This window comes from Drosophila miranda, chromosome 4 (assembly GCF_003369915.1).
Source record: "Drosophila miranda strain MSH22 chromosome 4, D.miranda_PacBio2.1, whole genome shotgun sequence".
Taxonomy (NCBI): domain Eukaryota; kingdom Metazoa; phylum Arthropoda; class Insecta; order Diptera; family Drosophilidae; genus Drosophila; species Drosophila miranda.
In genome coordinates, this window is record NC_046677.1 from 26,417,073 (window position 1) to 26,441,742 (window position 24,670).

General features: G+C 44.0%; 1 protein-coding gene across 2 annotated transcripts; it reads left to right on the forward strand.

The window, feature by feature from the left end:
* Positions 1-438: 438 nt before the first annotated feature.
* LOC108163709 (insulin gene enhancer protein isl-1) lies at positions 439-24,295 on the forward strand. 2 transcript variants are annotated; one of them, XM_017299152.2, is made up of 9 exons: positions 439-1,225; positions 19,099-19,288; positions 20,018-20,148; positions 20,218-20,406; positions 22,415-22,535; positions 22,602-22,764; positions 22,814-23,047; positions 23,125-23,311; positions 23,378-24,295. In XM_017299152.2, exons 1-9 carry the CDS (start codon positions 1,087-1,089, stop codon positions 23,683-23,685), a joined length of 1,662 nt encoding a protein of 553 aa, XP_017154641.1. In that variant the 5' UTR covers positions 439-1,086; the 3' UTR covers positions 23,686-24,295. The 2 variants fall into 2 exon arrangements, with proteins under 2 accessions (XP_017154641.1, XP_017154642.1); XM_017299153.2 differs by having other exon boundaries at positions 22,832-23,047.
* Positions 24,296-24,670: the final 375 nt, after the last annotated feature.

Below are 24,670 nucleotides of genomic sequence, written 5' to 3' on the forward strand. Positions count from 1 at the left end.
CTACAGCTACGGCTACGGCTACGGCTAGAGCTCCCAGCTGGAGCGGTTCATGCGCACTGAACTCAACCGATTGGCCCGCTTCGACGCCATTTAGAAAATCCCATAGAGTGGGTAGCCAAGGCGAGAGAAAGAGAGAAGAGACCCCGCCAGCGAAAGAGACAGAGCACGGGGTGTGCGAGCAGTGCGGACAAACACCTGTTCCTGTTTCGAACTTCGAGACGCCCAAAAAACACACGACGCGCATCTGTTGTCCGAAAAATGAAACACCACCAACAAGAACAACACGACGAGAACCGGTTGCAGCGACAGCGACGCAGCCCACAAACGCCATATAGCGGTGCTCTTCTGGCACGTGGGGGACTGCGCGAGTGCCAGACACGGCCACATTTCGGGGTGACTGCTGCGTCGTCGTTGCGGTGTCGTCTCGGGCTGAATGGAACGACCGGTTTAGTCGTTCAGCATTCTCAGCACCGTTAGCATCGTACGAACGAAGCGCGTCTGTCTGTCGCACGTTTGTTGATCGTCGTCGTCGTCGTCGTCGTTGTCGTTGTCGTCGTTCTCTCGTCGTCATCATCGTCGCTCGCACTACTCGTCGTCGGTGTCCGGAACACAGGCGCAACCACATCTCATTCGCCCCGGGCCACAAAAAATCACAAACGTCGGGCAAGTCGGTTGCCGTCGCCTTTTTGGATACGAAACCGAAACTCTTTTTACCTGGCTCCTGGCTCCGGCTCCGGCTCCGGCTCCGTGTTACCTGTTCGCGTGTGCCGATCCATCGGAATAATCACCTAAAAAAGGAAGAATCATCGCGTAGAACGTAGAAGCAGTGTGTGTGCCAATCTCTAACTAAACTGAAACTGAATGCAAGCAGTACCAGTGCCTTAAACGAGTTTCTAGAAATTCAGATTCATTCAGAGATCTCAACCCGAGAATACAATCCAAAATACTCTTTGCTCAATGCCCGAGACAAGGCAAAGGCAACGTAAATTTCAATATTTTTGAGTTTTTCCTTCCACAACCCCCCACCCACACACCCACCCACCCCGTCTCGAGTGTGTGTTTGCCGGGGTTTTGTAAGCCAAATATATGGTAATGGCAGAGATTGGTGGCCATTTGGCTCACCAGCTACCATTGCACAATCACAACCACAATCAAACTGGATTACAGCCGTCGCTGGTGATGAACCATCACCTGGACTTGGATTGTCATGGGCATGATGTGATAAGTAAGTAATCAAAACATAAAAAGAACCCAATTCGTATTCCCAGGCAGTTTCTGCGGGCATCTTTTGAGGGAAAATCTGTTAAGAAACATCCACAAAAGATTCAATTCATTTGACTGTTCTCTTCGTATCTTATAGATGAGATTTTTCATATATTTCTACCTTTTATGGATAGGCACCTATTCGATACGTTTTCATCCTCTTTCTAGCCACTTTCCTATCTATATCTACAGCTTTTTCAACCATAGCCTCCCCCACAATATTAACCATGGACCATCCAATAATTCGACTATCAAAATACAAACCAACTACACCCATTGCCTAGATCAGAGCCAAGTGTTTTTCTGTGCCATATCGTTTACCGCTAATAAAGCTATTCAAACGAGTTAATGACTTATTTATAGCCCTTGTCGCAGTACCCCGAATAAAAATTGGCAAATTAAACTGTCATTAAAATGTGAGCGAAGCCTAATCGCGGCGCAGTCAGTGAACTGTAACTTTCTCAATCCATATGTTCAGAGATACTCGAACGTATAATGAAAACAGTTTTAGACATTAAAAGCCCATAAAAAAGGTGTAATCACAGATGGTTCTGGTTTTGGTACAACATTTGGTTTGGCAATTATGTACATACATAAGCCAAACTTTTAAAGGTCTGGCCTAAAGATCAGGGTTTTGGTGCTGGTTTGGGTTCAAAATTCAAAGTTTCGATAAAATGCTGTAAGGTTTAAGGGCTGTTGGAACTGAGAGCAAGTTTATGGGAAGACATTGAAAAAGGTGAAGCTTGTGCTGAACTCTTTCTTATGGTCAAGGAGAAGACCTCAGGGCTTGACATAAACGATCTTAAATGAATGTTTTATATAGGTATTACAAGATCAAGAAAATTAAATGGAAGATTCGTAGCTATAAAATAATTCAACTCAAGTTCCCCCCGCGGTGTGCCAAAGTTTGCCTCGTAAAAAGAAATTTTAATTCTCTCTTTGACCTTATTGTGCGAGTTCTATCTGTGCGAATTACGGTCATGAACCGATGACAGATCAGACTTATCTTTGCAATGGGCTTTGCCTTTGTAATGGGCTTAGGACTTAACGCGACTCGAACGCCGCCGCCTATGGCAATAACTTTTAAATTATAGCTGTATTTTATTTTAAGCACAATTTACATATAATATAGAAGCCAATTAACAGTTGAATGACATTTTAATGTTGAGCAATTAAAAGCGGTCAAGCCAACAACAACAGCCCGAACGGCGAAATTATCAAAAATGTATCCCCTGCGATTTAGTGTCGGGCAATTTTTAAACTAGACAAAAGTTGTTGTTAACCCGAAAATGCATTTTATAAATTCATAAACCAAAAGTGTCATTAAAAAATGTACTGCGTGAGCGTGCCAGAGGAATATGTTTTATTTAAATTTTATTTCGTGTGTGCTAAATTGTGACAAATGTTACGCCTGACAGTTGTCTAACCAAACCGAACAAAAGACCGCAACAAAAAAACAACAAAAGTTAACAAAAAAAAATATCATAAAACATGAAAAATCATAATCATAAGCACAAATGCAACAAAGAGTGAGGGGGAGAGAGAGACGGCTATTTAATTATGAATGAATCTGGACAACGACACACACACACACACACACTAAAGATACATAGATACATGCTGGCCATCTAACTGTGGAACATTTAAATTGCATTGAAATTTTTGTAATTGTAATTTAAATTCGAATTAGTTTCGCTGCTAAATATTTGATGAACGGACATTTTAATTTGAAAACTTTTCGCAAAAGTTTTTCCCTCCCCCTCCCTCTCTCTCTCTTTCTCTCTGTCGCTGTCTGACAAAACTTTAAGTTTTAGTTTTTAGTGAAAACAATTTTTGTTTTTTTGTTATTTTTTTTTAGCCCATCCTCCTGGCCGTTCCACTCTCTTTTTTGTTTTTGTTGGTTCAGTCGCAGTCCGAGCTGGAGGTTTTTGTTTGTTTATTTGATTTTTTGAGCACTGTAAACATTTTAATGAGTTTTTCATGTCGCAGCCACCTCCCTCCCCCCTTCGGCCACAGTCAACATGTCGCCGCTAACTTCTCAAGTAGTCGTTAAATTAATTAAATATAGTAGAAACAAAAAGAAAACCTTACAAAATGGCTGAAGCGTACTTTGCTTACACAAGATATGGAATGTGGAATATGAAATATGGAAAAACCAATGCATACTTCAGGGCGTTTCACTCACGGAATAGTTCTTCACGTTCGGGCCATAAAATAGTATAAGTTTATGCCGAAGACCATAAAAAATTGACAATTATTTGCGGCCATTAAAACGCTACGATTTTTACTTTTATGATTTAGCAATTAGCTGAAAATCTAAATAAAAATATAAAGACACTCGCATGTGCGCGAGTATCCAACAGATACTTCTTCGCTAATCGCATTTATATTTATTTCATTTAAATCGTCCAGCTACTAAAATTAATCGTATGCTAATTAACATTTTTTTTTGGTTTTGGGTAACGTCAAAAGTTTTTCGAAAGTTAATTGTGAAAAATTGATTGAGCAAATGCTTAGCCAATTCACCAACAAAAAGTTGATATAATTTTTGAAACAATTTGTCAACTGTCAGACACCGAAATGCTGTGGGGGCCCCATATAAGGTTAAGTTGTTCGAATGTCCAAAGAGAATGGTACGGTGCTCGGACGAGAGTGATAGTCCAAGATAGATAGATCAACAACGGATCGTGGATCTCGGGGGGGATCCATGTCTATTTATAGTTTCGCTGAAACGTGAGTGAAAGGCCAGGGGCTTAGGCATACAATACGAGCCATAAAATTAATTATATGACCATTCTAAACGAGGCTCGATCGATATTTGATTACAATTTGGTATGCATTGATTTTTCGTGGAGCATTTTATGGGATATATCGAAGGTTTCCCTTAGTCAAAGTTTTGGTCCAAACAAGATTTTTCTTAATATTCAATATTCAATTGTTTTATATTTTGAATTCTAAAATATTCTGCATTGATGACATCACAAAAAGGGCCACACCCATTAGTGTGCCATAGCCAGACACGACACTATCTATATTTTATGAGTTCCTATCCAAATTCCTGGTCGTTTTTTGCCTTCCCGTTTCCGGTCAGAATCCCTGCTGGTGCCTCTGGTGCTGCCTCTGGTGCTGCCTCTGGTGCTGTTCCTGCCTTAAGGGGTGTGATAAAGTTATTTAGGCGCAATCCATAAATTCCCGTACCAAAACAGAGACCCAAACGTAAATCCCAAAAGCTTATCTGATTTTGCACTTCGGGTCCCGGGCCGGACCGGGCCGGGCACTAGATCAATATGTTATGGACAGAGTTGTCCCCGTACCTGGGACGGGACCCAAGACAGCTGTGCGCCTGCGCCGTGTGTCGCCTCCCAGGCATTTGAAATGCATTTGCACGAGTATCTGTGTCTCTGTGTGTGTGTGTGTGTGACAGAAGCAGACGGGGAACCCGAGACCCGAGAGAAACACACTTGGTCTAGAAGACAGTTGGCAGATATCAAAACATCAAGTCCAAAAAATCCCAAAAATCTGTCCCCTGTCCCCAGGTAAATTTTCGGGCCAGAGTTTTGTATTTTGGTTCTGTTTTTGTTTATTTTTGATGCCTCTGCTTTAATTAACAGCTCGTTGACTGGCGAAATTAGAAAATTATGCCTGGAATTTCCGTTCACAGATGAGCCAGTAATTTTGGGTTTGCTGATTAGCAAAAAACAAAGCAAAAATAGAGGAAAACGATAATAAAGTGGAGTGCCAATAATTGCTAAACTAGTTGATTAAGGGTTTTCCAATGAAAGAAGGAAAATGGCTATGAAATTGGATAAGAATTGGTTAATTTTTGGCTTTATTTGTGAAGAAGATTCTTATCCTCATTCAGCTTTAAGAAAATGTTTAAGGTGTCACTGAATTATTTAAACTAAAGCCTTCGCTTTAAACTACATTTAAACAGTGGATTACAGAGCTGTAAAAGTAACCAAAAGATTACATATCCCCTTCCAAAACATCTCTATTATTCAATATAATTTGTATTCCATTTCGTGTTGTGTATTTTTCAACCGAAATATCTTAAAGCTCAGACCCTGCTCAATGACTCCGCAGATACTCTCTAACCTAATTAATGCACTTCAAGATATTCTCCCCCCCCCCCCCCTCACCCCCTTCGTCTGACCCCCCTGGAATTGGGCATATTAAAGCAGCCGACAACCTATTAAAGTGCAATTAAAATTTTTTTGAAATTCTGTTTTCCATTTTTTTTGTATTTTTTTTTTTTAAAGTTCATTCAAGGTGTCAGCAGCTTGTCAAGGTGAGAGCCAGGCGGCGGCTACTGTTTGCTCAGTCAGAAACGAACTGGAAAAAATATTAAGTTTCAACTGGGGAAATTGTCAGAGAGAGCCCGAAGAGGTGGGGCGGCGACACGGCGAGACAGGGACAGTGAATCAGAGAGAGAGAAAGACTGTGAACTGATGAATGTTCAGGCCAAAAATTAGTTGAAACCAACCAAAAACAGGAAGAAGAGAATAGTTTTCAAGGCCGAAGCTTAAGATACCCTGGAAGAATGAGGGTTCTTATAGAGATACAGGAATAGGAAGAAATGCTATGAGGAAACTCGTTATAAAATAGACTTATTTACATCTATCCTGGGTCCAGGGGAACGAAGGGACTCTTAAAAAGTATAATCTTCGAAACTATCAGTACTTTCTTAGAGACCTAAAGACCATTCATGTTTTTCGTTATAAAACCTAAGGGGTAAGCGTCCTACTCACTCGGTTCTCTGCTGCGCCAACCCCCGGCTCACTCGCTTCTATCCCAAATAGAGAGATGATGCTGATTCTTCTTTCGATGCTTATAGGTTGTAACAGAACCTCCGTTTCTCATGTACAGAACTCTTCTGATAGTCGTAATACCTTCTTTCAGAGTATCTATGTATACCGACATGCCACGCCCGTTTATCGCGTGAGATGCAACCCGTATGGGTGATTGGGGAGTATCCGCGACTCGTGCCTCTCCCTGGGTTATCCTACCCCCCCCAACCCCCACCCCCACCCGCTCCCGCTGTGGCTCTGGCTCCGAGGCTCTCCAAGCGCTCATTAAGAGTGCGGCGCGCTTTGCATTTCCCGCTGGGATTTTGGTGGTGGGGCAGAAGTTTAGTTTTCGGTGGCCGTTGAACACCCGCTGCGCCATATGACACCTAACTACCTTCTGTGGGAGTTAGTGTGTGTGTGTGTGTGCTCAGGTGCATCGGTGGCACCTGAGGGGTAGCGAAAGAGTGCCGAAAGAGGGGCAGTACAGAGAATTGCGAGCTGTCCCTTGTGTGGCATTTTGGCGTGTTGCATGCAATGCGGTGGCCACTTTAATGGCGTCGTTTTTAAAGCTTTCTGGCGAGGCATGCCTCTCCCCGCCTCGCCTCGCCTCGCCCCTCGGCAGAAGCACCTTTGCTGCTGCTGCTCTTTATGAGTGTCATTTTTATAACCCTTGTTTTAATGACTAATTAAGCATGAAAGACAATAAAAAAAAAACCCTACAAAAGTAAAGAAGGAACAAGAAGAGGATGCTGCCTAGAAAAAAACAAACTTTTATGTCTTCGATCTATAAAGTACCCAAGTAGGGAAGAGGGAAGAGGGTAGAGGGCATGGAATCCCCTACCGATGAGACTTCAAATACTTGCCGCTGGCGTCAGCTGCCAGACGCCACTTGAGTACGGGCCCTACTTGAGGGTACACTCCACAGAACCCTCTCCGTGTTGCACAATCTAACGAGTTCATTTTGCGGCCAAAAAAGAATTGAGATCAATGCCTGAGAGTGGTTTTCGGTTATATCTTGTTACATTCGAGGGGGTGGGCCCTCGCCTTGTTTGTTCGTTTAGAGGCTCTGGCCACTCAGGCCACACTTCAATGTCAAGTGTGTCTCGTCTCGTCGCGACTCGTCTCACCCATCAACAGGTTGGACCGCCTGCAGTGGCTCAGACCCAGACTCCGATTTGAGCCGAAACGAACCGAAACCAATTTTGAATGTCGCGCCACGGGGCGACTCATTCAGCACTAGACGAACGACCCGTCGCCAGACAGTAGCCCGAGAGATGCAATTACCGCTGCCTGACAATATTTTGACTCATCTCCGCTAACCAGGATATGGGATATGGCTCTGGCTCTGGCTGCTATATGGTTATGGTTTTTGTATGCATAACTAAGCCAGATCTACTTGTACCCCCTGGCCACTGCCACTGCCACTGCCTCGGGCACTACCTGTGCCTGCAGTCGTCTGGCCTGCGGCTCATTATGTCAAATTGAAATGTTGCCACACGGTCAGACAGAGAAAGAGAGTAAAGGAGATGGAGATGCGGCAGGGAAAAACAGGCCAAACACGTTGGCCTCTTTGGGCCTTTATTTACGGCCAAATCACCGTTGGCCAAATACTTTGTGGCTGGAAATGGAAATTATACGACCATTCCTCTATGTAGATCAAATCATAATCAATGAAATTTTACACCAGACGAGACTGCAATGCAGAGGAAGTTGTAATTGTGCTCCAGTTTTCCAATCAGAGGAGGATGTGGGCTTAAAGAAGCCATCAAAAAAGTTATGGTAATTGAATACAAAGTGCATTAATGGCCGAAACCCCATCCTAACCATAACCATTTCCTTATTCAAGAAGACTTTTCTCTAAGAATTCCTCGCCATTCCATCCACCTCTAAAGCACCTGTGAAAAATTACACCTCCGATCACTTTAAACCTGTAAGCATCATCAAAACCCATGCCTCCCCCTACAAACCCCCCGCTTCAGGCGTTTTTTCCCTACTCTATTAACAAATGTGGCTCATTATGTCAAATTGAATTGTTTGCCTACCATCGGAGCAGTGCAGAAACGAAAATACATGACAGACCGAAGAACCGACCAAACAAGTTAAAGACTGGACAGAGATCTCTCAATGATTCCCCCCGTGACTTTACTTTATTTATGAGGAAGTTGGCGGCGAGCGTTTTGTCGCCGCCTAAAAGTGGGTAGCGGCCGAGGTAATACATCTTCCCGATACACCACCGACCACACAGATCCCCACAGGGAAATGAATCATACGAAACGGGTATTGAGTGCGGAATGGAGTACTATACAACGCGATACTCATTCGCAACTAGTTCCTACAGAAAGATACATATACACGAGTGGAGAGAGAGAGAGAGAGAGAGAGAGCGAGAGAGAGAGATGTGGAAATGCAGAGAAGTAGAGCCATAAAGCAGGCCTACTTAAAATGCCATAAAACCAAACAATTTATTGGAGCGAAACCAAGATGCAAGGAGTCCGAGTGGAGTCCTCGAGACCTGCAATCAACGCGATTGGAGCTGGAGTCGGAGTCGATCTTTGGGTCTGTGTGGAATTGGTATTGGTATTGGAAACATGCCGCTGCGGTGCAACGCTCCTTTGAAATTCAAATTTTATGAAGCTCATTAAATATAAATTTGTCGTTCGGCTCTGCCACAGAATCGACTCAACGCGACTCGACGATGCAGGCAGCCAGCCACAAGGCATGTCAACACAATGAGCCCGGGACTCCTCTCTCTGTGGATCTGTGTGGATCTGTTGATCTCTGGATCAGTGTGTGTGCGACTGCGGTATACGACACCCAAATAAAATAATATAAATTAATTAACAAAACGAAGCCGAAATGAAGTTAAAAATTTGCATGAACACAGGCCCAAAGCCTTTGGCGGTCGGCGCGGCGGTCTTCTCATCGGGTTTGCTCTGTTATTTTGGAGTTGCGTGTGCGTAATCGGTCGGAGGGGTTCAGGGGAGTTGCTTTAAATACTCTAGGGTGGGGGGGGAGGAGGCAGCAGGACCCCAACGATTGTTGTTGGGTGGGGAAGGGAGAGAACCAGAGCCGTAGCCGGAGCCAGAGCCAATACAACGCGTTAAATGGGCAACTCGATCTTCGAGTGCCATAAAGCAGGCGGCGTCTTTTAATGAGGTCTTAAGTTTTTATAACGGTGTCGATGCATCTGTATATGGGAGGGGGGGGGGGGCATCATCTAGGGGACACACCTTGGAGAGCGAGAGGGCAGGAATTTCCAATAAGGAACAGGAATTTCAATTAATCTACAATAAAAGTAATTTTTACTGAAAGAAACTTCATCGGGCATCGGTCAAAAGTATCTGTAAAAGTATGAAAGGAAGTTCCAGGATGCTTTAAAACCTTTCGTTGATTAAATCTTCAAAAACATGTACCAAAAGATATTCAAATACTTAGCCTGTTTCCCTGGGACTCTCTCCTAAGCCTCTTCGATCCCATAAAATACATACCCAAAATGGTTCACGAATCCTTTGGCAACTCAAGCGAAATTAATATAAATCTGCGGCTTTGGGCATGTAGCATGCCACAGCAGAAATAGGTAGAGCACCGCACAGGCACCGCACCGCACCGCACCGCACCGCACCAAAACAGCAGATACCGACACTACGAGTACAACTACAAGAACACCACCAACAACACCAACAACAACAGCAACAACAGCCACAGACAGGCGGAGAGACAGACATACAACGACAATGTTCAAGTGCAAAAGGGGCACGCATGCGCGGCAACAGCCACAGGCTGGCCAACAGGCAAACACGGCGGGGATTTTGTGGCCAGGAGGAGTAGGACCCGGAGATGGTGTCAGCAGTGGAGCAGTGGAGCAGGGATGCACCTTTTGTGTTGTCATGTTTGCGCAATATTTGCGACAAATAAAGCATAAAAACTGTTAAAGTTCACACGCATCAGGTCAAATATTTACACAAGACCACCGCCGCCAAGAGACAACAACTAAAACAGCAACAGAAACAACCCAGAACAACAACAGGGCAACACCAACAACACCAACAACTGCGACTTCAACTGCGACTCCAACAATATCCCAGCATACAAAAATGTGGCCAAATCGCACACATTCTAATTAGCCAAAAGCCAAATGCAATTTGTGATAAACCAAATGCAATAAAAATTAGTAGAAAGACAAAAATACAGAAAAATAACAAGAAAGGCAATCGAAGAGACGACTAGTCGAAGGCTGAGATACTCTAGAAGAGTCATAGATTCATAATTTATAAGATATGAGATATCTTTCTATTATATACACAAGTTCTAGGTCGTTGGAGTCGTCTCTTGTTTCACTCATAACGGCGCGAGCAAGTGAGCTAAGCGAGTGAGCCTGGGGTTTGTGGCTTGAAAGAAGTGAATGCGGAGGAGGCTTTAGTAATGAAATATATCATAAGAAAACATACCAGATCATATCAAACCCCAGTAAAGGGATTATCTTAGAAAATACTTCATTTTCGAATGGCTGCTTCTATGGAAATTACTCTTAGCAGGATCTTTAAATGTATACCTGTAAAACCGAGAACCTAGTAGTCCCAAAATCCCACCAACATGGCTATAGCTACTTGGTTATTAATCCCGCCAAAGAATACGTAAACTCTAAGGATTCCGAAAGCCTGCCAAACAGCCCATAAAAAACATCATACTCTCCAAGAGAGCATTCCAAAAAACCTGCAGAAAAACCACCTCAAAAATGGGAAAAAATTAATATGGTAAAAACTAGGAAAAACAACAAGCCAGCAAATAAATTGAAAATTTTGTTATGTGCCGCCGCCGACAGCCGACAGCCAAACCCGTTTCGATTCCATATAAAGGTTAAACTGCATTTTGAATTTCAACTTCAATTTTCTTGTGCGTTTCTTTTCAGTTTTTCTTACTTTTTTTTGTCTCTTTGTTGTTGCTGCTGTTGTTGTTGTTTCTCTCTTTAATTGCAGTCAAATCAAAGTCAGATTTTTGAGGAGATTTTTGTTGTTCATTACTGACATTAATTTGACACTTTTCTGAGTCTGAGCCGTGAGCCCTGGGCTCGCTCGCGCGCAGACAATGAAATGAAATGAAATGACGGCCCTGACTCTTAACGTGGCTTTCTCCCCTGGATAGGAGGAGGAGGAGGAGGGGGGAGGAGGAGTGGAGGAACCCCTACCTACAGACCGATGAGAGGGGGCGCCTTGTGTTAAAACACCATAAATAAATGTCGCCCGCTTATCGCCAAGAGAGAATCCTGCGTCGGCGTCTGGCTCTGGTTCTGGCTGTGGCTGTGGCTCTGACGGCCCCTCCTGCCACTGCCACTCCAACTCCATTGAAAGACAAATGCGTTGTCAACGCAACCTGCCTAATAACCCATCATGATCATCACTTAACCCAACAACGAACGGCCGAACGGCCGAACGGCCAGCCCAAGGTGGAACAAGAAGCTCAAGAGGCGAGAGAGTCCCGGGACTAGGGCTCGGTTTCGGGTTCTAAGTCGGGTCTGGGAGGAGGAGAAGGCTCAGGAAAGACACTATCGCCTCTTGTCATCTGTCGGCGACACGCAGCAGAGGAGGCAAGTCTCTCCAGTCGGAGGCTGAGGCCGGAGTCCGGAGTCCGGAGTCTCGCGTCCGAGTCGAGTGTCTGCATCGGCATTTTGTTTTCTGCTGCATCTCTGCAGCCGCCACTGCCGCCGACACACAAAAAAGGTCATTTCCGTTCTTATGCTTGCAACATCTCTCTCTCTCTCTCTTTCTCTCTGTCTCTCTCTCTCTCTCTGTCTCTGTCTCTCTGTCTCTGTTGTGGCATAAATTGTTGCAGGCCCATGTCCATTTTGAGTCCAGGCACTCTTTGATGTCGCGACTTCAACCAGCCAGCAGCCAACGATGGCATCTTGTGGCCTCAGTGGCAGCGGCTTCTACCACCGGTCTCTCGTCTTGTCTCGTATTCAAATTTGGCTTCAATAAAACGACAGCCAACACCACACCAGCACCAGCACCAAGCAGCAAGCACAGTGAACCACCACCACCAACAACAACAACAACAACGGCCACATTCAGTTAGCTGCGACGGCCAATTCCAAAATCAAACACTTCAAAGTGATTGCCTGGCGGCGGCTTCTTTTGGTTGTATGATTTTTTTTTCCACTCTCCCCCCACCCCCTGCCGCCCCAGCCACTGTTTATTGTTGATTTTTTTTTAACAGATTTTTTTATATTTTTTGTTGTTGAGGAGAAGAGTCAGTTTGCATTGATCAGTTATTGGCTGCGCTTACACAAGGGAGATGGTGGCGTGACACGAGCAAAGGTTTTCGAAGATGGCAGATCTGCAGATACATGCCCAAAGAATGAAGCGAAAGATGGGTCAGAGTTGGGCACTTATGGGATGCTCAAATGAAGGCAATGAATGAGAGAAAAATGGCATAGAATACAAATAAAGTCGAGTTCTTATTAATTTAAAAATTAATCCATTAAAAAGTCTTTTTAATACGTCCCACATTTCATTTAAATATAAAACACTTTAAAATAAATACTATATATTAGATTTGTTGGAAATATATTTAATTTAAATGGGAGAATATTCAATTTAAATATTAAATATATATATTTTAAATATTAAATTAATCTAGATCGAATATTTGCTTATAAATCGCAATCTCAATTTAAGTGAAAATACTTACATTGAAATATTTCCTCTCTCGGGAAAATATATTGTCATAAATACTTAAATCTAATTGTATCTAATCGATTCTCTGGTCTGTTTTCTGGGAGATCCATACTCTTGAATACATTCCATAGAATAGGAATGAAATTTCTAATTAAAATCCTATTGCCAGTACGGGTTTTTCTTTGATTAATTTCTCCACTTCCTCTAATATGTGTTCGAATTTTATTCCAATTAGTTCTACACGAAGTGTTTCAACAATCGATTGCAATCAACATTTTCCAGCCCGGTTTTCCCCATCTCGAATTGACCTCTGCCCCACCCTCCGAGGCGGCCAGGTGGCTTCTGTTAACCCCTTTTTGGTTGTGTTTTGTGTAATTAATTAGGCAAATTCATATACAGACAGAAGACCAGACACAGAGCGACAGCGCAGCGAGAGGGAGAGAGGCAGGGAGGGAGGGGGAGCAAGAGCAATGGCATTGGGAACAGCAGGCCCGTGCAGACCGAATATCGATCGAGAAAACTTGATGTTTTTGCTGGGCCCCCAAGCAAAATTAAGATAATGTTGTCCATTGTCAAAGCAACTGCACTTAATTAAGCCAACTTAAGGCCAGCATGCGAGTAGATGTATAATTGAGAGTATCAAAAGTCGATGGGCAAACAAATCAAAAACCGCAAAACTTCCTTTGAAGCAGAAAGACAAGAGCAAGGATTGTCCGTCATTGAATGAGTGAGTGGAGGAGCAGCAGCCCACGCTGGATGGCGAGACAATAGCCAGGGCCAAGCAAACAAAACATGGCCTAATCAGTGGCCACACTCCCCATCCCATGCCCGCCATCCTTTCGGGGGCCCCTACCTTTCGGGCTCTCTCCTTTTTCGGTATCTACAAAATTGATGAGTCTGTCAAAATGTGAATTCGAATTGTCCGCCCAAAGCGGAGTGAATGTGTGAGTGAATCTCTGGCCGAGTGTGTGACTGAGAGTGAGTGGCTGTACGAGTGTATTTGTGTGTGGTGGCCGGGCAGGGCACGTGTTTCAAAGGGTCGTGGTAGTAGTCGTGGTCGTGGTCCTCGCTGCTGCCTGTCATCATTAATTTTTTAAATCGTTCCCCGAGTCACAGGTAAACCGAAAAACAGCGAGAAATGAATGGGAGGAAGCCCACAAACCCAACAGAAACTTCTTCCAGGAAAAATGACAAATTTTCCAAGAAGTCACGCGCTCTGCTGTGTCTCTCCCCCTCCCAATCTCTCTACTACTACTTTTTTATGAGCATGTGAAATTCCTAGTTAAATCCGACGGAAAGCGGCACTTGCTATCCATCTACCAATCCCCCCCCAAAAAAAAAAGAAGGAGAAAAAAAAACACCATCCAACGAACGATTGCTGTGTGACTGCGCTTTGTATTTGCCTTATAACAAATATGCCATAAATCAAAGAGGAACGGAACGTACCGGAGCCCTTTACCTTGCCACAGACTACAGTGCCTCCTACCTCGTACCGCCTACCGCCCCGCCATGTGGCAAAGACACAAACAGTAGTTGCTTTTGAAATCGCGCCCATATCCGGCGGAGCTTCCATAATTTTTTTTGTGGTCTTTGAGGCCGGCCCCAAGAGTAGGGAGACAGAGACCCAGAGACCCTGGCCAAAACGTATCTTATCGATGCTTTGCATTTTGCATGTTGCCTCTTGTCCGAGCAACAGCAACAAGCTGGCGGAGATGGGGTTGGGGCAGCACCAGAAGATGCTGCTGGGCAGCCATTGCCTTGCAGTTGGAGCCCCACTGCTGTCCGTGTGTGAGTGCGTGTCAAGTATCTGTATCTGTGTGCGTGTGTGTGTGTGTGTGTGTGTGGAACCTGGTTGATTTGACTGCAATTTTACTTGTTCTCCTCATTCCTCTCTCCCTCTCTATCTCTGTCTCTGTCTCTCTCTCTCATCTTGTTCCCTCTTTTGGTCTTTGAAAGATTGCCGCCACTGATAAGGAGCCGGCACCGAGAGAGGGGTGTGGTGGGGGTTTTTGGGGTTACCAACACACATGGTGGGCGTTTCCTATACGTATATTCCACGTGGCCATCCATTGATGATGTCCACCCAAAGATCATAGTTCATCGAGAGCATCATCCTCCTACGAGTATCAAATCCATCATTAACACACGAACACCCAACGAAACTCGTGTCTATTAGATAAAACTGACTTAAAGATAGTTTAATTGGTGGCGGAATAGCCAAGGCTAAAGATTAAGGAATATACTTGTACATAAAAGGCATTGGAAAGGCATACAGAAAGGTGGGGAAGCGCTCCTTCTTTTCTTCTCTCACTAAGAAGTCTTTATACAAATTATTCTCAAAGAATAAGAGTTCTAGTTGTAAATCAAACAGAAATGAGACCAAGTCCACTTCCATCTATGAGAGTCACAAAATTACTGATTAGAAAACTTCAACTTTGGATAGCTATATCTTCAGGTTTATCCAATCTGTCGCTACGAATCAAAAATCCTATGAAAGGTTGTACAATTCTCTTTTGAATCTATTCATTTTGATGGCTATCGCCTTTTCAGATGCCGAGTAAAAAAGATAAAGGGGATTTATTGAAAAATCCAAGTATAATCCAGCCCCACAACCTGATCTCCAAAAGTTCTAGAAATAGGTTCTTCCTAGCTTTGGTGGTTCCTGGCATGGAATATTCTTAAGGGACACACCCCTATAGGTCCTAGGGTTATCCTGTCTCTGAATGCCGCAAATGTTTAATCACTTTAAAGCCAAGAACGTGGCCAGCCCCAAAAAGCACTAGATATTTAAACGACTTTAAGTACGGGTCATATCCGCAGAACAGGGCTCGGCCACAGCTGTCTCTATTCGCACACACACACACAGAGAACTCTCTTTTAGCCATGTCCGACAAGGTTTTTGCCTGATCACAGAAAAAATTACATCATATGCGAGTACATGGCAGCAAAAAAAAAAAAAAAAAAGGTTGAGGAGGTCAAGAGCAATCGACAGACACCCCTTCGTGAGGCAGAAAAGGTGCGGCCATTAAACATTTAAACACCTTCGCCATAAAAACTTGAATTCGCTCGTTGGCCAAGATCAAGTGCCTTAGACAAGCAGCAGCCAGTTGTTTAAATGGAAAAGATACATACATATACATATACAAATGTATCTACGAGGATGTATCCCCAAAAGAAGAGGCGAAAGACCGAGACCGAGGCAAGAGTGACAGGCAAAAATTGGAAACACGCAGCTTGTGAAGCGTTTTCCTCGTTAAAAGTGAAAAAGCCGCAGTAGCCGCATGTGCCCCACGCAGCAGCAAAACCCTCTCCCTCTCTGCCTCCTCCTCCACTCAACCGAAAGAAAAACCGCCGACACAGTCGCAAAAATTCATAGACGACAACACGAGAGACAAAATTGCATTTTGGTCCAATGTGTGCCGCATGGCAGTACAAAAACACACACACCAGATGGAACCGCGACGCGTCAACCCCCAGTCCAAAAAAAAAAAACGAGAAGGAAAGAGCGGGAGCAGGAGGAGGAGGAGGAGGATTGGCAGGCAGGCAGGGAGGTGGTGGGGGGTTTTTTTTGGGGGGGGAACCAACAAAATGGCAACATAACATGCAAAAGATACGCCACAAAAGCGGAAAAACCCCCCCCATGAAACGGAGGAAAAGATACAAACAGGCGCAGGAGTTGCGCTTAAATTCCCATTACAGCCATAATGGCTGCGGCTGTGTGTGTGTGCAGGAGAGTATCTCTGTGTGTATGCGTAAGTGTGCGTGTGGATGAGTGGGTGGCAAAAGAAAAATGAAAACGAACTGCGCAGGATCATTAAGGCAGCTCCAGCGCCAGCCCCAAACTCAACCTCAAACCCAAGGAGCAAGCAATACATAGATCCCCAAAAAATACACACAGATACACACACACATACAGGAGGCAAACAATGCGAAATGTCAGATGAAGGAACACAAAAGATACACGTACGGGAGGGCCAACTGAAATTTATACAAACAGAAACGAAACGAAACGCACACCAGAAAAACGAATGAAACGCACAACAAAAGAAGCTGCCAAAAAAAAAAACAAAAAACACACACAGAAGAAGAAAAAAAAAATGGCTAAAATGGTGGCCCCAGCACACGCACACTTGCGGGCAAATCACACACATGTCTATATGTCTATATAGGGTAGCATTATATAGCAGGAAAGCACAACAAAAAAAAAGGCGCACATGCCCCCAAGCCAAGGCTGACGGAGAGGGAGATTGAAGCCGAAGCAATTGGAGGCTGAACATGGAAGTAAATGCTGACTGTCTGTCCGTCCGTCCTCCAGTCTCCCCATCTGTCTGTCTGTCAGTCGGAAACTGAAACACTTGGAGCTTGAAAAGCAACAAATACCAAGTACTAATGCTTTTCCTTTTTGGCTTTGAAGCAGCTTAAAAATACCCTAAAAATTGCTAAACGAATTTATGACTAAATGTTGATAAATACATGAGAGCAGATGTGTTTCAACCACAAGTTTTGGGGATATTTAAGGTATGAATGGTACATGAAAAGTAGGTATAAAAGTAGGAAAAGGAGGTCTTTGGTTTGGGATATTGATTGCTGATTTTCATGATGTATCTTAAAGTTTAACGAGCAATAAATAATTAAACTTAGATTAATAAATAATTAGTTCATGGGGGAAAAGGCTAGCAGTTTTTTGAATTCCCAAAAATCATAGAATTTATTCATTAAATCAATATTTCTTCAGAATAATCCCAAGGTTTTAATATATGATAAATCCATTAAATGAATTCTTCTTTTTATGCAGTGATTCCAAAGAAAATATACGTTTTTTTAAACCAATTACAACTTCTAAAGATTAAACAGTATTTTGATAGTATGCCAATAGCTTTCCAATCCCTAAGCACCCTACCAAAATGGCCATACCCCACTAGTAGGGTATTTACAAAAAAATCGGCGAAAAAATAAGGAAAAGAATATACAGAGAGAGAATGAACAACAACAACGATATCGGACAACGGCAGCCAGCAACTTGTCTGCTCCGCCTTTATAAATAATTCATGTGTAGCTACAGCGAGTGCGAAAGATACGCAAGATACTACCCGTGCATGTAGACACCACACCACACCACACCACACCCCACCCTGTACTCCTCCACCTCCTTCCGGCCCCATGCGCCCCTAACCACTCCCCACAAACACAAACACACACACACACACACACAGATACACGCAGCCACGTTTAAAGATACTTTCGTACAGCAGCAGAGGCAACAGATACAGATTTTATGCTGGTGTGTGTGTGTGGCGATGGTGGGGCAACGAAACATTTAAAACGTGCTAAACGCGCGTCAAAGTTTTTCTTAATTTTTCAACAGCAGGAAAAAGTTTCTTTTTTTTCCTCCGCCAAGGATTACAGCCAGCAGCACATATTTACTGGGAAGGGGAGGCGACAATGGGAGGGAAAAAAAAAATATATGGTACGAGTGCGAGTACGAGTATCTTATAGAGTGGCATGCTGTGTGCTCTGCTGTGCTCTGCCGCCTTGTACATAATGTGGCAATGATTGCATTGATTTTTTTTTTATTTCTTTTTTTTGCGCCAGCAAAAGTTTTGGGGTCAAAAAAAAAAGTACGAAGATGAAGTAGCTGTAAAAATACACTCGAGAAAAATATGGGGTATATTTCCAGAACTATAGGGACTCGAAATAGAGAAGAGAAATGTATTAAAAGTGGATATTTCCATAATTTAATGTATATCATAAAATGTATCTCTTTCTACAATAGATAACGTATCTGGGCCTCAACAGAGAGGGAAAACTGTTCAACTTAAATACTGGAAAATGGCTGCCTGGCTTGTCCGGGATTTATGAATTTTTCAAATGTTTTCTCTTCCAAAAAAGAAAGCAGGGAGGAAAAAGTTTTTTGGCAGCAAAAGTTTTTCGGTTTTCGGTAGGTCTCAGGCACCCCAGCACTTGGGTAAACAGGGAAAACTCAGATTATTTGATAACAGTTTGTTAATTAGCGCTGTCTTTGGCTCTCTGTCTCTCAGTCGCTGTCTCCCTGGCTATTTGTTTGCGTTTCCGAGGCATAATTGGCAAAATGAATTTAAGTTTTGGCCCAACAAAAAACTGCAGAGCCAGGAAAAATTGCAAATTGAACAGGGGACGGTGGGGACGGGGGGGGCCGGGGGGGGAGGGACTTACTGGGAACTACTTTTACCGCCGGCAAATGGGAAACTTCTATTTTTAGCTTGTTTTTGATTAGGTATTCTTTCTCAAATTGATTTCTATTGAATAATAGATGCAAGGAGAAGCCTGCGGTGCGCCCCCCAAGCCCCCCTTCAAATATAGATATGATATTAAATTGTATTCTCTCTTTTTTGCAGAAAAACAACGTTTATCGCATTGCGTTGGCTGTGGCGGCCAGATCCACGATCAGTATATATTGCGCGTGGCACCCGATCTGGAGTGGCATGCGGCGTGCTTGAAGTGCCAGGAATGCAGGCAGTTTCTGGACGAAAGCTGTACGTGCTTTGTGCGTGACGGCAAAACCTATTGCAAGCGTGATTATGTTAGGTATGTAAAGGACGCCCAATCCCATGACTCCTCTTCCCCAAGAGCCCCATTCAGCCCCCACACACCCCCCCCGCACACGCTTCTTGTCATGCGCTGGGCCTTTTCGTTTCCAATTGTAGCATCAGTCCGGCCACCGTTTGTCCGCTTTTTTGTTAGCCAGCCTTGTTAGCCCAGGCAATTAGAGTGATGATGCCAACACACCGAGGCAGCCACATTTCTGTTCTAATCAACAGATGGTGGTCCAGTAGCATCGGCAGCAGGCACTTGGCGGGGGTTTCATCATCGCTAAATGTATGACGTGCAATAAAAAGTTGTTTGCGGCGGTGTTTTTTTTTCCCCCCCAATAAAGCGGCGGTGGAGGACCGACCGACCGGCAACGTCGCAACTATTTGCCATGCAAATCTTTGAATAATTGATTAACACGTGCAAAGCTATAAATTAACACTTTTCCACACACATATATCTATCGTATCGTATACGTATAACCGAATTGAATACGAACAAATGATTGATGAACACAGGGCACACAGCACACAGTCATCGTGGCTGTTGTCGGGGCGGCGGCGGCTGTGGCGGTCACAAAAGAATTTCATTTTATAGCCATAAACAAGGTAGAGCTATACCCATCTCCTACCCATCTCTCCCGATACCGACTTTGACCACATTCAAGGCTGTTTACAATCATCGGCTAATCATGGGATCTTCTCTTCTCATTTTTTGTCGTTTCAGGTTATTTGGTACAAAATGTGATAAATGCGGTAACTCCTTCAGCAAAAATGATTTTGTGATGCGGGCCAAAACGAAAATCTTTCACATTGAGTGTTTTCGCTGTTCGGCGTGTGCGCGACAATTACTGCCAGGTAGGAATCGAGAACCTACTCCTCAAATATGTACCTTACTCATTGTTTATTTGAAAACCGAATTTTCAGGCGATGAATTTGCGTTACGTGATGCTGGGGCACTGTATTGCAAGGAGGATCACGACGTGCTGGAGAAATCATCGCAGAGCAGTCTCACCTCCTCCTCGGTGGAGAGCAACAACAATATTAGCAGTAGTAACAATAACAACACCAACCTTAGCAATAACAACCATTCCAGCGAATTGGGTTCAATGTCAGGTGAGTGCCAGTTTCGGTTTCGAACTTGATTTTGTTCTTGAAGAGGTGTGCTCTTAATGAAGCAAGAGATTTCCAAATACTCGACTCGAGTGGGTTTAAGACTCAGTAATAGTTATAGAAGAAGTACTGTCTTAGTTCGGGTTGATTTGGGTTCTTGAAGAATGAAGAGTTTACTCAAAGGGTTGGGCACTGATTCAAGGAATACTCTTAGACCAGGGAAAGATTCAGAAATACTTTAAGAAGGGTGGGATTGCTGTAGTTCCTTCATCCCTTCTTATCGGCCATGGGGGATGCTTCAATTGTGTGAAAGTCTCTCCCTCTCTCTTTGTTTTGGCTTTCAGTAACTAGATATTCGTTCGTTAGCTTCTCAAATATTATGATACAACTATTATTGTTTTTGGAGCCCATATTTAGAGTCATTCATCAGGTTAATTGGTCTCGAAGTTATAAGTTTTTGTGATAGAGATCCCATAAATCTTCGAGTTTCCATTACCCCTAATTATTGTAAGGAAGAATCACACAGTACCTTGCAGAAAACGAAAGACTTATCTTATTACTTCTTTAGTTCTCAGAACACAGCCCAAGTGCCTCTACTTAACCTATATTTTATGGGTCTTAGATAGTCGACTCCTACAACTCCTACTGCAACTTCCACTCTCTAATTGCAATGGCAAAGAGCACTCCCATCTAAGTAGCTCCGACTCCGAGTCCCCCGAAAAGATTGCCAATCCTAATTAGCCCAAATTGGTCGGGGGAATGGCATAGTGGCACTATGGCTGGGACTCTGTGGCTGCCACATAGTTCGGCATCACACAAAAGCGTTGCCGTTCGTGTTTTATTCTTAGAAAAACAGCGTTACATCCTTGTAAGTGATAAAGTGTCAATAGACATCGGCAAACGTCAAACAATGTACGACAATTGTCAAACCATATCGTCAACATAATCTCATTGTTTAACCTGAACGAAGGAGACAGAGACGGAGACAGAAACGGAGAGAGAGGCAGAACCTTATCAACATGGGGCGGCGTTGTCAAACGATGCCAAAACGTGTGTGGCGTAGAGAAAGATAGATGCAGGCACCCATGCCCCCCCCAAGCCGTCCCCCAATTTGCAAAAGGTACAGGGGGATAGGGGATGGGGGAGAGTGGTTCCAGCCAGCTGCCAGTTGGGGCAAACACAAGCCTGAGAGACTCGGAGCTGCATTGAAGCGTTCAAGCGGGCAAACATTGACAAGCAACTTCTTGGGAATTGGATTTCTGTTTGACTGACTTCGATCGTCGATCGTATGATCAATCAGCCTTCGCCTGCGGTACTCCCATACTAGGGTGCCATACATACACCATTCATAGTTCCACTTGTTGGTTTATTTTGTGTTTGTGTTCAACTCGAAAACGGCATGCAGTCTAGTCGAGTGTTTGCCAAACCACGACGGCCCCATCCACGGTGCGGTGACAACGCTTTGATGTCCCCGAGAGCCATGGAGGATCGCGCTTCAATTTGTATAAAAGTTTTTGCCAATTTGGCAGCCAACAGGCCACCCCACAGGCTGATAAGGAGATGGAGCAACACCGGCCCCGATAGGCATCCATCCATCGATCGATCTATTCTTCGGTTTCGGTTTCGATTTCGATTTCGGTTTGGTTCCGTTCCGTTGCGATCTTCATTGATCAAAATTAGATAACAACTTGTTCGGGGGTTGTGAAACACGACTTAATTATCATCCTATCGGCTGTACGATCGGGTACAAGGCAACGCGTGTGCAGAGATAGCTCTTTGATCTCCATTCGCCACATTTGGCGATATTTTTGGGTGCAATTGGTACTCGAAAACCCAGCCACAACAATACAACCTTACAGAAAAGAAATAGAACGGAAAGAAAGAAAGATATTTTGGAGGGCAAGAGCAAGAGCAGGGCGCAACAATTTATCAAACGGCACTTCAAAGTGTTTTTTCTTTTGCCAAAAATAGCAAACAAATTGATCATATCTCTCTCTCTCTCTCGGTACAGATTCTGGCAGCGAATCGGGCTCACATAAAAGTATTAGGGAAAAACGACCCTCGGGTCCATCGGATGGCAAGCCAACGCGAGTTCGGACCGTGCTCAATGAAAAACAGCTGCATACACTGAGGTAAGAATCTGATTAGATATTTTCTGTTTCTAAGTCATCATTCAATAACTCAATGAACTTCTGTAGAACCTGCTACAATGCTAATCCGCGACCTGATGCGCTCATGAAGGAGCAACTGGTTGAGATGACAAGCCTCTCGCCGAGAGTCATACGGGTCTGGTTCCAGAACAAGCGCTGCAAGGACAAGAAGAAGACCATCCAAATGAAGCTGCAAATGCAACAGGAGAAGGTATGTCCACACCCAGCCGTATAGCCTAGCTCTATAAACGATCAATAAGATGGTTTATCCTTTCCAGGAGGGTCGCAAACTCGGCTACGGCGCCATGCAGGGCATCCCGATGATCGCCAGCTCGCCGGTGCGCCACGACTCGCCGCTCAATCTGCAGGGTCTGGACGTGCAGACATATCAACCGCCGTGGAAAGCCTTAAGCGATTTTGCCCTGCACGCCGATCTCGACAGCAATGGAGCAATCAATACGCACACACCTGCATTTCAGCAGCTGGTCAATCAGGTAAGATATCAACACCCCATAGCTATACTGATAACTAATTTAGTTACTAAATTCCACAATTATAAACTATTCTACAGATGCATGGGTACGATCTGAATGGAATGCCAGTGCTGCCGCCACATCCGCCACAGGGACCACACCCACCGCCGCCGGGCCAGCAAATGAACGGGCCGCCCGGCGGCAGCAGCATGGACTCGGGCATCACCTCGCACCACCATCCGGATAGCACGGACTCGTATGTCACCTACCTGGAGAGCGATGACAGTATGCAAGGCAGTCCGTAGACCAAATCGAACCGAATCTAATATCAGCTTCTTTTGTTGCTCCCAGAATCCAAACTGGCGCTGACACCGTCATCCTCGTCATCGGCATCGGCTGCCACATCGATCTCCTCGCCGCCATCGTCCACGTCGGCGGCCACTGGCGGCGTCGGCGTCGGCATCGGTGGCGGTGGCAGTGGAGTTGTGGGTGTTGTTGGCGTAGGAGTCGGCATGGGCGTGGGCATGGGCATGGGCATGGGCGGGGTCGGTGTTGGTGTTGGTGGTGCCGCCAATCAGTCGGCCACCGAGCAGCTTATGCAAATGCTCCAAAAAGTGACTGGCTCCGGCGGTGCCCCGGCATCCCATGCGGTGCTTTGAGCTCTGGCAAGGGGCAAGGGGCGTGCCGCAGACATCCATGACGCAGGCTCCTGCTGATGCTGCTGATGCTGCTGCTGATGCAACAGAGAGAGAGAGAGAGAAAGATAGTGGAGGAAGCAGAAAAGAGCTCACGGGCTTTTTTGGGTTTTGTGCAATTTCCGCGGCTCGATTTGGGGCTTTTCCCCCTCCTCCGTTTTCCCGTTTTCCCCTGTTCAATTTTTGTAAACTATGATTTGTATTTTGTAACTTTATTTTATTCTGTTTGATTCGGTGCCAAAAAATAGTCTGTAGGCCGTTGGCATTTCGCTGGCTAAAGGGAGGATTATTATATCTGGTTCTGGCTTTGGCTTTGGCTTTGGCTCAGTTTTGACCCCTTTTTTTTGTTATGTAATATACAGTTTTGTTGTTGAGTTCCGTGTCAAAATTCAATTAAAACAAAAATGCTCACACACTTGAAAAGTTTTAACAATAATTTTTGCATTAACAAAACGAAAAAAAAAACTCGAAAAAACCACACACAAAAAATATTATTGATAAACGAAAAACAAGTTACTGCGCATCAAGTAGGGAATTTCATTAAACGAAACAATTTGTACATAACTTTTATAAATATATATATAAATATAAATATATTTTCATTCAAAATGCAAAACGATTCATAGACATTCAATCAGAAAACGAAACAAAAACAAAAAACGAGGTAAAACGAGAAATTGACTATAAAAAAAAAGAAAAGGAAAAACGCTCGTGTGTATTATAGAGGATATATAAACTGGGGATTAGAGATATAGTATAAAAACCACGCACTTGGCAAAACTGTAAATCGAATTAACAACAAAAGAGGTCTACGTTTAAGTTCGTAAATTGTATGGCAACAGAAACAACACAAAATTATTATAAATAAATGATTAAAAAACGAGAATCAATGGGGGATCCGTGAATAAGTGAGAAAGAGAAACTGTAACTAAATCTAGACTTATTTGTT